We start from the raw sequence: 16,302 nt of genomic DNA on the forward strand, positions 1-16,302 counted from the left end.
CTCAGCTTTCACTCCTGTCAGCCATGCAAGATCTGGATTGAGACTTGGGAATACTGTCACAAACAGAGGTAAAAGGAGTCTTCATTGCTGTTTCCGTTCCAGTTTTGCTTTACCGGTCAGGGTTGTTAGCTCTGAGCCTGGAGGACTGGTGGACCCACTCTACCCTTTGACCTGTTTGGCATGGGTGACCCTGTCAAGAGTCAAAGCATAAAGCCATGACTCCAGCCAGCGTAGCTCTCCAGACCATTGAGACACGCAAGCCTCCAAACCATGACAAGGTTGTGATCTTCTTGGAGGATCAAAGTGATAAGTCCGTTTAGTTTCTGTGACGAGAGCAGCAGCAACAGAGGATGAGTCATTGCAGCACCACACACTTCCTCCATGAATTCTGGTTTCATAAAAGAGCCTGATATTTAAGCCTTTGTCCTATTTTGCAGCTGGTCAGCCGGAAAGACAAAGCCACATTTGAGAAGCTGGATTACTTAGTGACGAAAGAAGACAACTACAAGAGAATGCGTGAGTTCATCAACAGCTTGAGGATGGTTCCCTGCATCCCGTACTTGGGTGAGTCAGATGCCTGGCTGGTGCTGTGTTAAACTAACTCCAGATGTGGCCAAAGTCTGAGAAAATATTGTGGTGGTTTTAAAGTGCTTCATTGGGAAAAGTGAGGCTGGTGATTCACAGGACAGAAACTCAGTTGTAACGATTCCATTTTCTCTGCTGAAATAGTATGTCTCTCCACTAGATTTGATGTATAGATTCTTGTGAGAGATAGATGGGAGCAGAAATAGTGCTTGAAATCGTGACGAGGTTTAATCTTAGGACGTTGATACCACATAGTGGTTCAGTGTGATGCATGTACAATTGCATTGTAATGGTTAATATGTATTTCTTGTTCTACAACTCGGGATGCAGTTCATTGCTTATGTATTCGCTTCTGAGTTTGGTTATTGGAGAGAAGATGCAGGTGATTTCAGGTGTTGGCTGGGTATGTTTTCACTCTTTCCTGCACTTGAAGGAACGCTTGACAGGAGCTTTAGATTTAAGATCTGTTGTTTGAGGAATCACTGTTCAGATTGCAAGCAGAGTATGGTGTTAGCTCTTATATCTGTCTTGTAATTCTCCTGGATCTCCAAGTTTAATTTTCATTTATTATTTTGTTGACTTGTTTATTGATGTGGGCCATTAACAATAGGCCCAGTCTCTCAGATTTCAGGCAGAAAATAATTTTTATGATGTATTAAATGCTGATCCCCAGTAAGGTTCCTGAGTGAGGATTCCTTTGGCTTGTCACAACAGCTGTAAGCCAGATCGATTTAAAGACTTTGTTTTAACCTCCTGAACCCTTTGAATCTTTTAAGCTCAATTCATTTCAGATCAAGGGGTTTTCCAGCCTGTACAAGACAATAAACGTTTTTTCGAATTTCGCTATAAAGGTCAAGCAGGCAATAACGTTGATTGGTCGTGCTGTATCAAAAACCAGTTTTCACATTTATAATCATTTTTATTCTGTAATGCACTGTTAGTGTTTTGATCTTTGTACTGAAAGAATCATTGAAACAGGAAGGAAAGTGTCAGGTATGTATTGAAAAGACCGCAGATTGTACCTTAGGATGCCAAAGGAGGTAATCCAAGCCTGTATGTTTGTTAAATATCTCAAGTCAAGTTTAATGTCATTTAACTATATCCATGTATACCATCAAATGAGACAATGTTTCTTTGGACCATAGTGTAAAATACTGAAGTACGCACAACACACAATAACTTTGGAAAGTAAGGATATAATCTACAAATGAATGAATTATGCACAAATAAACAAAGTACATAATTAAGTATTGTAGGGTACAGTACAAATTATCTGTTGACAGGGAGTTCAGAAGCCTAATGGCCTGAAAGAAGGAGCTGTTTTCCATCCTGATTGCTCTTGTCTTTATGCATTGGAGTCTCCTCCCTGATGGTAGAAAGTCGGAGAGGATGCTGGATGGATGGGTGGGATCCTTAATAATACTAAGGGCCCTGTGTACACGGCGCTCCTGATCAATGTCCCCAATGGATGGTAGGGAGACTCCTATGGTCCTCTTGGCCATTCTCACAGTTCTTAGTAGTGACTTCTGCTCCAATGCTTCGCTGCTCCCATGCCACGTGGAGATGCAGCTTGTCAGATGCTCTCAAAGTTGCTCCTGTATAATGCAGTTAAGATGGTAGGGGAAGCCTTGTTTGCCTCAATCTCCTTAGGAAGTGGAGATGCTGTGGTGCCTTATTATCTACAGCTCGAACGGCGTGCATTTTGCCTTGTCCTCTCAGGTTTGCCGTTTCGTTAAACAATTAAAGGTGTTTGTTGCCGCTGAGTCAGCATTGATCTCTACAGATTGAAAATGAAGCTCAAACGCAGAGTTCCCTGCTTATGGATCAACGGAGGAAAGTGGACAAAGTTCAGGAGCACAGCCACATGCGGGTACACTCTGGAGCCAAATGGCCGCCCTCCTTCCTCCTCAGGAGAGGCCATTCACAGCTTCACCCGCTGATGAGAACAGAGGTACTTGCGAATTACTCCCACCATCCGCAAAATACCCTACTGTCTGCCTCGCAAATTTCTCCCGGGTGAGCGTTCTAACTGGCTGCATCAGTGTCTCGTGAGGAGGAGGGCAGCTGCTGCACAGGATCGAAGTTAGCTGCGGAGAGTTGGAAAATTAGTCGGCTCCATCATGGGCACTAGACTCTGTAGTATCTAGGACATCTTCAAAAAGGCGACTTCCATCATTAAAGATCCCCAACACCCTGGTCATGCTTGTTCTTAATGCTACCATCAGGAGAGAGGTACAGAAGCCTGAAGACAAACACTCAAAGGTTCAGGAACAGCTTCTTTCCCTCTGATTTCTGAATGGACATTGAACCCATAAACACTACCTCACTACTTTTATTTATTGCACTACTTACTTAATTTAACTGTTTAATATATATTTTCATAGTTTTTTCTCTCTATTATTACATATCTATTGCATTGCACTGTTGCTGCAAAAGTATCAACTTCCACAACATATGGCAGTGATATTAATCCTGATTTTGATTCCATGTCGGTACTGGCCATGGGAGAAGGCGATCTACCATGTTTGACCTACCTGGCCTATGTGTGACTGCAGATCTCCCAAGGTGATTGACATGGACTAGCAAGTCACTCACTTCACTCGTTCATTTATTAAGACTCAGAAATCCATTAGAACAGAGCAATGGACTTCAGTGCACCAAGTAGTCCTGAATGTTGGCACTACTTATTTAATTTAACTATTTTTTTCCTCATCCCTTGTGGATGGTGCCTCTGTGCATATCTCCCTCAATCTTGGGTCCTCTACCAGAGGCCTGGGGGTTTGAGGGTTTGGCGCACGATCCTTGCTGTTTCGAGTTGTGCGCTCTTCTTGACTGAGATCTCAGGTGTCCTTCCCGGGATTTGTTGTAGCCACTCTCCCAGTCCAGGTGTCACAGCTCCAATTGCTCCGATCACCACCAGATTACTCTGGCTTTAACCTTTCACATCCTTTCTATCTGCTCTTTCAAGCCTCGGTATTTCCCCAGCTTGTAAGTATACTTTGCAAAGACAGCACATTTCACGACATGTGCCGGTCATATTAAACCTGATTCCGGTGAGACTAGATTTTCCACGTAGAAAGAGGCAAAGTATCATTTACAAGGTGATATCCTGAAAATGTCATAGGTGACCTCTCTACAACTTTATCACTCCTTTTCCTGCATTCTCTTCCAATCTAAATTGAATGAAAGTTGTGTTAACAAAGAAATCCTACAGGTCTGCATATAGATACAATCAGTGCAAAATGGGTCTCTCTGCTCAAGGACATTTTGACATACAAATGCCTACAGTCTAATTTTAAGATGGGACTTTTGTGGAATCTGAGATTGTGGAAATACTATTTTAACGTATTATATGTGCTCAAAATAAATCAAGATTTCTCTGGGTTTATTTTGGCTGGGTGCTATATTGAGAGGTATTTCTGATGTTTGTAATCTTAGATGTAGGGATAATTCCTTTTATAAACTTACTTTCTCTGTTTTGAACCTTCAAGGTTAAATGAAGGTTAGCATTTTGCCTATTTCAAGGTAGTTGGAGTATCAGTGAAGTTCCCACACTGGAAGCAGTGGGCACCATTTTCAAAAGGCCCTGTAGTCACAAGCCAAGGCTTCCCTGCCAACATGAATGACAGTGGTTGCCTCTACCACCAACAGCAGCAGGCTGAAGCTGAACTGTTGAACTCTCAGTCTACCTGACCATAACCCTTGTACTTCATTTGTGTACCTGCTCTTTCTCTATAACTGCAACATTACACTCAGTTAGATACAACTGTACAACTCAATGCATAAAAGCATGCAGTCATGTTCAGGAGGTTCAGCTGTTGTTCAGACCAAACATCAGAATAGGAAGAAATGTGATATAAGTGACTCTGACCATGGAATGGTTGTTGGTGCCAGATGGGGTGGTTTGAGTATCTCAGAAATTGCTGATCTCTTGGGCTTTTCACAAACAACGGTCTCTATTGTTTAAAGAGAATGATGCAAAAAAATGAAAAAAACAGACAGTACGGTGGGTGAAAATATCTTGCTAATGAGAGATGTCAGAGGAGAATGGCCAGACTGGTTCAAGCTGACAGGAAGACTACAGTAACTCAAATAACTATACATTTCAACAATGCAGAAGAACATCTCTAAATGCACAACTCGTTGAATGTTGAAGTTGATGGGCTACACCAGCAGATGACCACAGGTGGTACCTGATAAAGTGGCCACTGAGTGTATTCTGCATAAACACAAGATGTTCTGCAGATGCTGGAAATCCAGAATAACTCACAGAAAACCCTTGGAGGAACTCAGCAGGTCAGGCAGCATTGATGGAAAGGAATAAAGTGTCAATGTTTTGGGCCAAGACCTTTCAACAGGACACTTGAATGGATTAGGCCATAAGATATAGGAGCAGAAGTAGGTCATTCAGCCCATCGAGTCTGCTCCACCATTCAATTATAGGATTCAGTGCTGAGCTCTGATGAAATGTCAGATCTACTCCTTTGCATTGGTGCTACCTGACCTGCTGTCCCCTCAGCATTTTGTGTGCAATACTACATATGTTTGATGTTCTGATTTTAATTTATACGTCATCAACACAGTTATATATGGCATGATATTTCTGGATGATGCCCAACACTTTTTACCATATCTTGGTACATGTGACAATAATAAATTAATACCAATCTGTCATTCTATTCTATTCTATTGATCTATTTATTTAGAGATCCAGCACAGAGCAGGCCCTTCTGGTTCAATGAGTCGCACTGCCCAGCAAACCACCGATTTAACCCTTGCCTAATCACAGGACTATTTACAAAGACCAATTAACCTACTAACCAGTACGTCTTTGGACTGTGGGGGGAAGCCCACATGGTTCACAGGGAGAACATGCAAATCCCTTACAGGTGGTGCCGGAAATGAACTCTGACCTCCGGAATACCTTGAACTGTAATAGCATCATGAATCACTGTGCTACCATGGCGTCCCTTAGACTCCGATGCACATCGAGCGACCACAAGGATGGCATCGGGCACTAATGCTTCGCCACCAACTCACTCTGATGTCCGTCGTTGGCCTCCTTGCACTTTTCTCCTGGAACTCAATGTAAGCTGCAGGGACATCACCTTCTCCTCTGACTTGGTACATTACGGCCCTGCTCGCAGAACTCGACAGTGAATAAGGCAGTTTTGTACAATCTATCTCACGTTTCCAGCAATTAGCTTTTGGTCCTGTCTCCACAACCTATAGACTTACTGTTATGGACTCTACAACTCAAGTTCTCATATGCTTTCTTCACACTACTACCATCAAGCAGGAGGTACAGGAGCTTTAAAGCTCAAAGTTTATTATCTGAGTAGATGCACGCAGCTCTGAGATTCTTTTTCCTGTGGGCATACTCATCAAATCGACAGAAAATTAACTACAACAGTGTCAAGTAGAGCACAGAAGACAACAAACTGTGTAAATGCAAATATAAATAAAAGCAATAAACAAGGAGAGTATGAGATAACAAGGTAAAGACTCCTTAAAGTCAGATTGTTGGTTGTGGGAACATCTCAACTGATAAGTGTAGTTAGCCACTTTTGCTCAAGAGTCTGATGGTTGAGGGTGGTAACTGTTCTTGAACCTGGTGGTGTGAGTCCTGAGGCTTAGGTCCCACACCACCAGGTTCAGGAGCAGTTACGACCCCTCAAACATCAGGCTACCAAATCAGTGTAGATAATTTCATTCATCTCAACGCTGAACTGATTCCATAACATAATGGACTCGCTTTCAAGTTCTCTGCAACTCATGTTCTCAGTATTATATAATTACATTTTCATTATTTGCATGATTTGTCTTCTTTTGCACATTGGTTGTTCGTCAGTCTTCATTTATGTATATTTTTTCATAAATTATTTTGTAATTCTGCAAGAAAATAAATCTCGGGAGTATGCAGTGACATAAATGATGATAAATTTACTTTGACTTTTTTGTAACAGGGGTGTAATTTGAAGAGTTAGTTTACTTGCTGGTCAAATGCTTCTTCCACTGGTGCCAGCTGCCAATTGACCAGCTTGAGGGATGCAACAGTGCTTTCTGATTGGTTGCTTTGCGCACCTCGACTCCATTGTTCGCTTTGGGTATAAGATTACAAGTGCAAGAGACTTGGGCTCTTTCCTTTTTCTCCAGGGGCTTCTCTTCACATTGAGGTTGTGACTTGTGCTGAAGAGGACAGAATACTGCAGATATAGGACGGTCCACACGCACACTTAGCTAAGAATCTGTTGTTGAATCCATGGAAAGAAGTTTAGTCGATGTTTCAGGACGAGACCCCAGGACTTGACCTGAAATGTCGACTGTACTTTTTTCCAAAGCTGCTGAGTTCCTCCGGCATTTTGTGTGTGTTGCTTATATTTCCAGTGTCTGCCGATTCGCTCTTGTTTGTGATCAATTGTTGAATGTTTAGTTTTGTAGTTGTGTAACTTGGGGAGACTTAATGCAGTACCTGATGAGTTCCAGTGTTACTGAATGTTTAGGACCGTAATCAGGGTGGCTTAGATGTTTGGTCGAATAATAGGTGAATGTGCTTTTTGTAATCAGTGTCTTCTGTCTCACTTACCAAACCCATGAACCTCCGTCCTAGTTACAGGGTGCAATCGATCTGTATGTGGAGCCACACACACAGAATGCTGCAGGAACCCAGCAGGTCAGACAGCATCTACGGAGGGAAATAAATAGTTGACATTATGAACCATTGGGACTGGAAAGGAAGGGGTCAGAAGCCAGGATAAGAAACTGGGGGGAGGGGAAGGAGTGAGGAGTTTGAGAAATCGATGCTCATGTCATTTGTTGGAGGCTGCCTGATAATCAACTCCAGCTGCAGAATTCAGAGGAAACTATTTTGGGAGTCTCATGTCATGAATGTGAATGACAGAGGGTCAAGGATCAACTTTATTCACCGTATACATTTCCGTGTATTGGGAATTTGCTGTGGTGTGTTGGTCAGGGTGCAACACACAATAAAATTCAACAATTATACGATCAAAGAATTATATAGAAAATAAACAGAGGTTAAAGAACCAATGCAGACTAAAACATACATAAATTCATAAATACCATCATGAATTTGCAATTCCCAGGACATGCCCTCTTCTCATTGTTGCTGTCGGGAAGGAGGTACAGAAGCCTGAAGGCACACACTCAGCGATTCGGGAACAGTTTCTTTCACTCTGCCATCCGATGTCTGAATGGACAGTGAAGCCATGAACACTTGCCCACTACTTTTTTAAAATTTATATTTTTTGCACTGCTTATTTAATTTGCCTGTTAAGTGATTGTCTGTGTTCGTGTGTGTGTGTGTGTGTGTGTGTGTGTGTGTGTATACATATCTACTGTAATTCAGTTTTTTCTCTGTTACTATGTATTACATTGTACTGCTGCCACAAAGTTAACAAATTTCACAACATATGTATGCCAGTGATATTAATCTTGATCCTGATTCTGATGTAAACAGCATTATAAAAAATGTTTCCAAGTATTTACAGCGCATTGACTGATGTCATAGATAGAGGAGGTAGCAGTGGCTAACTAGAGCGGTTGATCTGTTTAACTGCCAGGGGAAGAAGCTTTTAAAACAGCATGGCTTTTGTTTTAACAGCCGGCTCAACAATTTGTACAAGTAAGAGAGGAAGCAGTACACTAAGGTGCAAAATGTTCTCAGACATCAGACTGAAGCTCCATGCCATCAAATTGAAGTGATGGATTGTGGGAATGGAGTCATGAACTGGCGCATAAGGACATGGGTACAGTAGTCGGCCATCTGGCCTGTCGAATCTGCTCTTACCATTCAACGAGATCATGGCCGACCTGGCCAAGGACTCAGCTCCACTAACTTGCCTTTTCTGCATAACCCTTCATCCCCTGCTTTCTGTTCTGGCTGCTACTAAATTCCTTTTTGTTCCACATGCATGAACCCTTTGTGAAGGTTTTGACAGGAGGCCTACAAGCTGTGTATGATTAATTGAAACTGCACTTTGCCTGCGATTCTAGACAAACCATGGCTGAGGACTTTGAACCACTCTTAAGTGCTGAACCAAGTCAGACTTGGATTTTCTGATTCCATCTGCCATCTCGACAGAGGACTAGCACGCGTTCTTGGTATTAACCGTGGAGGCTTCATTCCTGCGTTACTTTGGCATATTTCTCAGGATGAAAGAGAAAACCTCAGCGCTTGTGGGGACCATATATCCACGGCATCTGTCCTGGCAATTGTACCTGTCTAATTTTACACAAAACAGACGGAGGGTCCTGCTTACAGTATGCCTTCCTTCAACTCCCACTTTAGAAATAGGACCTGATTTTTTCAATGCAGACTACCCTCATACCTTCCACACTATGCCAACCTGGAAAGTAAGTCACTCTTTATTTCTTTGTCCGTCTTGTTCCAGCAGTAAAGTATCTATTGAACAGTTCGTTAAGTCCTTACTTCACAGTCTGTCTTCTCATGATCCTGAGGCTCAACTCCAAACCGATTTCACATCCTACAGACTCACTGTCAAGGACCCTGCAACCTACGTTTCCAGTTTCTGAATGGACATTGAACCCATGAACACTACTACCTCACTACTTTTTAATATTTCTGTTATTTTGTGTGACTTATTTTTAACTTTATTATATATATAATGTAATTCAGTTCTTTCCCTATATTTATCACATATTGCATTGTACTGCTGCAATAAAGTTAACAAATTTCACGACATATGCCAGTGATATTAAACCTGATTCTGATGTTCTCGGTTTTTTATTTACTTATCTATCTGTTCATCTATTTATTTTTGCACAGTTTGTCTTCTTTTATACATTGGTTACTTGTCTGTCTTTTTGTGTAGCTTTTCATTGATTTTTATTGTATTTCTTTGTATCTATTATGAATGCCTGCAAGAAAATGAATCTCGTGGTAGTATATGGTGACATCTCCACACTTTGACAGTAAACTTATTCTGAACTTTGAAATTTATTGTTCACCCACACTGTACTTTCTCTGCAGCAATCAGATTTCTTGTGCATTGTTATTATTTTACCTTGTTCTACCTGAATGCTCTGTGAAATGATTTAATCTGTATGAACAATGTGCATGACAAGTTAATCTCTGTATCTCAGTAAGTGTGACAATAATAAACCAATACCAATTCCTAAATGCCAGTCAAGCAGAATTTAAACGTTCACTCGGCTTGTTTTAAACATTTCATACTAATCATCAACCAATCCCACTGGGTAGTGGTGTGATGGTGTGAGGAAGGCTGGGAATATAAAAGTGTAAAGAAGAATGGGGAAAAGATGAAAAATGTTGCAGATTTAGTGAAAGGAAATGTTAATGAATAAGTGTAAAGTCAATAGTTGTTCTTGCTACCAATTTCAAATTGGCTGAGCTCTATATATGCAGAGGTGGTGAATGAATTTTGTTTGATTAATCGAAGAGACCCAGTTTTACAAATTTAAAAACCCCTATTGTATCAACCTCTACCACTGCCCCAGCAGTGCATTCCAGACAACCACCACTCTCTGAGTAGACAATCTGCCTTTGACGTCCACCCTAAACTTTCCTCCACTCACCTTAAATACACATCCTCTGGAATTGGCCATTCCTGCCCTGGCAAAAAGGTGTCTCTCATAACCTCTGTCAAGTCACTGTAAAGAGAAAAACCCTAGCTCACTCAACCTATCCTCACATGATATGTTCTCTAATCCTGGCAGTAAAAATCTCCTCTGCACCCCCTCTAAAGCTTCCACGTCCTTCCTATAATGAGGCGACCAGAACAGAAAACAATATTCCAGGTGTGGTCTAACCAGAGTTTTATAGAGCTGCACCATTACTTCACAGCTCTTAAACTCATCCCCCCAACTAGTGAAGGGCAACACACCTTCTTAACTACAACCAACCTGTGTGGCATCTTTGAGGGATCTATGAACTTGTGTCCCAAGATCCCTCTGTTCCTCCACAATGCAAGGAATCTAGCCATTGTACTCTGTCTTCAAGTTCGAGGATGGTGCTCAGAGCAGTTAAAAACTTTGAATGTGCAGATTAATCCTGAAGGATAACTTGGGCTGCCAGCAATAAGACATCCACCATGTGGGACTAAAGACTCCTGGTGGTTGCTCTGACCACCTGATACTCAAGTGACATCTTCGCACCCTTCCTGCCTGTGATTAAGGAAGCGAAGATAAAACTGTGGGCTGGAACACTCTGCCCACAATGTTCCCAGGTGACACCTTATAATTACACTTACTGTAGTGCAGTGCATTGCACTGGTTATGAATCCTAAAGTTAAAACTTTGACAGCACACACAAAATGCAGGTGGGAACTCAGCAGGCCAGGCAGCATCTATGGACAAAAGTGCAGCTGCCGTTTTGGGCCCAGACCCTTCGGCAGGACTGAAAGAAAAGAAGATGAGGAGTCGATTTAAAAGATGGGGCAGAAGAGAGAAAGAAACAAGGTGATGATCAAAGCTGTTTTTTGAAATATCTTTGCTAGGTCCAGTTTATTATAGAAACCAGAAGATGACTTATTTGCTTGCTTTCTAAAAAGTGATTGAAAGCACCCGAGTTGTCTGAACAGTGATAATAACTGGTGATGTGGTTAGCATATCACTATTACAGCACCAATGATTGGGGTTCAATTCCTGCCACTGGCTGTAAGCTGTTTGTGTGTTCTCCATGTGACCATGTGGGTTTCCTCCAGGTGCTCTGGTTTCCTCCCACCTCCCAAAGATGTTTGGGTTAGTAGATTAACTGGTCACATGGGTGTAATTGGGTGGTGTGGGCTTGTTGGGCCGGAATGGCCTGTTACTGTAAATAAACGAACAACAAGCTAAACTGGAACATTCAACACCAACAGATGTGTACGATCATGTACGTCACTTAACTGTGTCCTTTTGAAAAGCTCTATCACTTTGTCCCACCATCTTCTCACCAGTAAACAGCATTCTGGTTCTCCTATTCTTTCTGTCTTCGCGTCCTCTTAAGCTTTTAGTAATTCTCTTCATGTTTTCCAACTGAGTTGTATGTTTTCAGTAATGTGGGATACAGGAAAGCTGCTCCAGGTTTATATTGTGGAAGGTTACTTACTTTGATCTGTGCTCCGAGCCGTTTTTAAAAAAAATGCAACCTAACATCCCATTAATCTTTCTGCCAGGAGCCAGACGAAGCTTTGATGTCCCATGGGAACTATCTGCTGTTGAGTTGCAGATGAATGAAAGCTGGTGTCTTAGGAGTAGTTTTGTGTGTTTCCTGTAAGCTAGACATAAGTGTAGCGAAAGACAATCTGGCCTTCCCTTCACTGGCTTCCCTTTGGGGTTTGGGCTTGCCTGAATGTGTGTCAGGGGTCACGGGATGCTGAGGCTGGCTGGAAAACTGGCTAGACTTTGTTTCATGCCTTGGTAATATAAACCAAGAGTGTAGGAACATGAAGCTGGAGTTGGTCAGATTGTCCCTTGAGTTTGCTCCTCCATCCAATACGATCACACCTCAGCTCCAGTTTCCTGCCTAATCCCGTGACAATGATTTCTCCTTTAAGCAAAAGGACTCTGCCAAATCTAGTCCAGAATATACTCACTGACTGAGCAGCTGTAGTTTGCTGAGGCAGAGAAATGCAATGTTTTCAATTGCAGTGAAGAAACTTCTTCTTACCCAAGTTTTTATTGGTTGCCAGTTTGCTCTTTGGGTCCTCAGCCTTCCAGCATCGACCTTGTCAATTCTTCTTGGGATCATTCATGCCTCAGTAAATCATCTCTTGTTCTTCTAAACTCTGGGAAGCATAGGATTGGCTGAAATGCCTCACACTCCTATGTCCCATCGATAAGTCTGCTGCATCTACTTGGCATCACTTTGGGGAAAGAGACCAGACATCACCCAATGCCCAGCTGTTACAAAGCCCTGTGCAATCTCAACATGCCTTTTCCCTCCTTTTCAGAATTACTTTTTTTTCTTATTCAAGTCTACCTTTTGAATTTGAAGAGGTTTTGAAGATAGAGAAAGATTCCAGTAAGATTATGCTTTCATTTACCGCTCTGAAGATTATAATTTTTGATGTGAGTTTTCTGTTTAGTTATCTCAAGGTATATTAAAATTTCGCTCTTCCTACCTGTCAATAAGATGACAATCCACTACCACACTCCTTCCTGTTGCCCACGGCCCTTCCTATCGCCCACACCCCTTCCTGTCATCCGTGCCACTTCATAACTTTGGTCGACAACAATCTTATAAACCAGATTTAAAACAACAGTTTGACTCAGCATCGGTAATTTGGCATATTTCTACATCCCTTGTGTAGAAGTGTTCACTAGCTTTGATCCTGGTTGCCCTTGTTGGAATATTTATCCATTCCCTCCTTGACTCAGTTTAGAGCTAGCAGAAGTAATATCCTCTACTGTGTCCATTTCCCTGGACATACTGAAGAATTTGATCAGATCACCTATGAAATCTAGGGAATATAGCTCTATTAATGCAACCACTCCTTGGAAGTAAAGTCTTGAAATCCAAGTCTCAGTTTGGATAATCAGCGCATCCACATCCTGCTGAGGGTGTGGTGCCTCTGACATGATCTCCAGGTACAGTGTATCCTCATTAGCAGTTTGTTGAGTTATAGTAAAGCCTTCAGATCTTTGAATAGCCATCCCATGGGTAAATATTAAAAATCACCCATCTGCTTTTGATTTTGCAGTTCCTAGATGTTACTAGAAATGTTTTCCTGCATAATAACCAGCATGCTTCATAAGTCCTCCTGTGCATGAAATTCTTCTATTTGTAAAGAAAAAAGATTGGTGATAAAAAACCATGATTGGTCAACACTAGTACTACAAATTCCAATTGGTCAACACAAGTACTTCAAATTCCGATTGGTCAACACGAGTACTTCAAATTCCAATTGGTCAACACGAGTACTTCAAATTCCAATTGGTCAACACGAGTACTTCAAATTCCAATTGGTCAACACTAGTACTACAAATTCCAATTGGTCAACACGAGTACTTCAAATTCCAATTGGTCAACACTAGTACTACAAATTCCAATTGGTCAACACAAGTACTTCAAATTCCGATTGATGGACGCTAGTGCCTCACTACCAAGCTGCAAGCATTTGTATGGCAAGAAGAGACATAGATTGCCAATTCTTTTTCTTTCAATATGGAGTTAGTTATGAAGGTTGCAATGAGTGGCAGCTGTCCTTCCTGTCTGAGATCCTTACCAATATAGCACACACAAAATGCTAAAGGAACTCAGCAGGTCAGGCAGCACCTCTGGAGGGAAATGAAGAAACAGTCCTCTTTCTTGTGAAGGTCATCTTGACATTTTTGGTTGAAACTTAAAATTAGACCTTTGTGCAATCTGATATAGAAGGAATGCTATTTTAATATGGTATTTCTGGGTTTAATTTGGCTGGGCACTATATTGAGTGGTGTTTCTAATGTATGTAATATTAGATGTAAAGATAATTCCTTATATAAACTGTCATTCTCTAACACAAATCCTGAAGGTCAAATGAAGATTAACATTGGGCTCATGTATATGATAGGGCATCAGTGAAACTCCAGTATTTACAGTCTTCAAAATGTACTTGTCAAAGGCTCTCTGAAACCTGTAAACATGAGGGATTTTGCAGATGCTGGAAAACCAAAGCAACAAACACAAAATGCTGGTGGAAATCAGCAAGCCAGGCAGCTTCTATGGAGAGGAATAAATAGTTGATGTTTCAGGCCAAGACCCTTCTTCAGGACTGGAAAGGAAAGGGGAAGACACCAGAATGTCTCACCAGGTAGGTGGGAAAGGTCAAGGGCTGGAGAGGAAGGAATCTGGTAGGAGAGGAGAGTGGACCATAGGAGAAAGGGAAGGAGGAGGGGCACGTGATAGGCAGATGAGAAGAGGTAAGAGCCCGGAGTGCGGAATAGATGAAGAGGAGAAACCTGCTTTCTCTTCCATCAAGAGCAGTAGGCTCATGAAAAGGCCGGAAATAAATAAACAGGAATTCACCGTCTTCACCTTGAGGGGAATTTGTGCTGAGCATCACCGATTCTCTTCAAGGTGAAGATGGTGAGTTCCTGTTTGAATTGCCAGAGTAGGTGATATGAAGTGAGATATTGAACAGAAATGGTTAAGGATCGGTTACGTACAATATGTAGCCAAGCCTGGTATGTAACTGTGAGAACAGTCTGGAGATTTTCACGGCTCATTTGGATGGAATCTCACCTGTGGCATTCAAATTCAAGTCATTCAACACATCTTGTTTAAAATCTAATCAAGTTCAGTTTTTTTGTCATTCAATTGGACAGATGTATACCACCAAATGAAACGACATTCTTCCAGGCCGAAGTGCACAATACGCTACATATAACTCACACACGCAGCACATAAAGTAATATTACCATAAATTAATTAGCAAATAATAAAATATCTTCTGGAATACTTCTCAGGATCTAAAATCAATAGTGTGATCTTGAAATTGTTTGGTTATAATGAAGATGATCAAAGCTGTACCAGTGTTAGGTTAATTGGTTATTGTAAATTATCCTGTGATTAGGCTGGAATTAAATTGGGTTTGCCGAGTGGTGTAGCTCGGAGGGCTGGAAGTTCCCATTCTGTGCTGTATCTCAATAAATAAATAAAAGTTTCACTCAAGTCATTCAGGAAAAGAAGTCCTTACCCAGTCTGAAGTGACTACTGAGTTCAGGGGCAATTATGGGTGAAGTGTGAATGCTGATGTTGCTAGTGACATCCACATCCTAGGACCGTGGAGTAAAAAGATGCATAATTTTTTGGACTTTGCAACTAACCAGTAACTAGGCAGTGGGATTTCTATGTCACACATTGAAAGGCGATCACAGAATCATAGAGCTGAATGCCACAGAAATAGGCTTTTCATCCCATTGCACCCATGCTATCTTACCCATTAATTCCATTTCTTTGCCTTAATGTTTGTATCCTTCTATACCAGGGTTTCTCGACCTGAGGTCCACAGATCCCTCAGTTAACAGTAGGGGTCCATGGCATAATAAAGGTTGGGACACCCTGTTCTACACGTTGGCCGTTTAAGTGCCCAGCTAATTGTTTCTTAAAAATAGTGACTGTAGCAGGTTTCAGACATCAACCACTTTCAGTGTAAAATAAAACTTAAAATCCATAGGAAAAATACTCAGATCTAATGTAAGCCTCTTCCGTTTCAGCTTAAACCAATGTCCTTGTGTTTTTGATTCAACTACCAGGGAAAACTTTGACCTACCCATCTATACTGCTTTATACACCATAGCGTAGTGGTTAGCACAACGCTTTACAGTACTAGTGACCCAGGTTCAATTCCCGCAGCTGCCTGTAAGGAGTTTGTACGTTCTCCCTGTGACTGCGTGGGTTCCTCTGGGTGCTCTCATTTCCTTCCACAGTCAAAAACGTACCGGTTGGTAGGTTAGGAGATCATTGTAAATTCTCATCAGTGGGTCACTGGGCAGCGAGGCTTGAAGGCCAAAAGGGCTTATTCCGTGCTGTATCTCAATAAATAAATATACTTTATTACACCTCAGCCACCTTTGCTCTAGAGAAAACAAGCCCATTCTATCCAATCTCTCCCAATAACTAAAGTGCATCAATCCAGGCAACATCCTGGTGAATCTCCTCTGCGCTCTCTCCAGTGTAACCATACCCTTCCACGGTACAACAGCCAGAAATGCATAAAGTACTGCAACACACACCAAACGCTGGAGGAG

General features: G+C 41.7%; 1 protein-coding gene and 1 long non-coding RNA gene across 6 annotated transcripts in view; one reads left to right on the top strand and one right to left on the bottom strand.

Moving 5' to 3' along the window:
• Nucleotides 1-16,302, top strand: part of ralgps1 (Ral GEF with PH domain and SH3 binding motif 1) — a 726,899-nt gene that overhangs the window by 302,375 nt on the left and 408,222 nt on the right. For all 5 annotated transcript variants that reach the window (XM_073052641.1, XM_073052645.1, XM_073052644.1 and 2 more), the window contains one exon: nucleotides 438-564. In XM_073052641.1, coding sequence (XP_072908742.1) covers nucleotides 438-564 — 127 coding nt within the window. The remainder of the gene's footprint in view (nucleotides 1-437; nucleotides 565-16,302) is intronic.
• Nucleotides 1-16,302, bottom strand: part of LOC140731194 (uncharacterized) — a 36,910-nt gene that overhangs the window by 7,801 nt on the left and 12,807 nt on the right. The gene's annotated exons all lie outside the window — the stretch shown is intronic.

This window comes from Hemitrygon akajei, chromosome 7 (assembly GCF_048418815.1).
Source record: "Hemitrygon akajei chromosome 7, sHemAka1.3, whole genome shotgun sequence".
NCBI classification, from domain to species: domain Eukaryota; kingdom Metazoa; phylum Chordata; class Chondrichthyes; order Myliobatiformes; family Dasyatidae; genus Hemitrygon; species Hemitrygon akajei.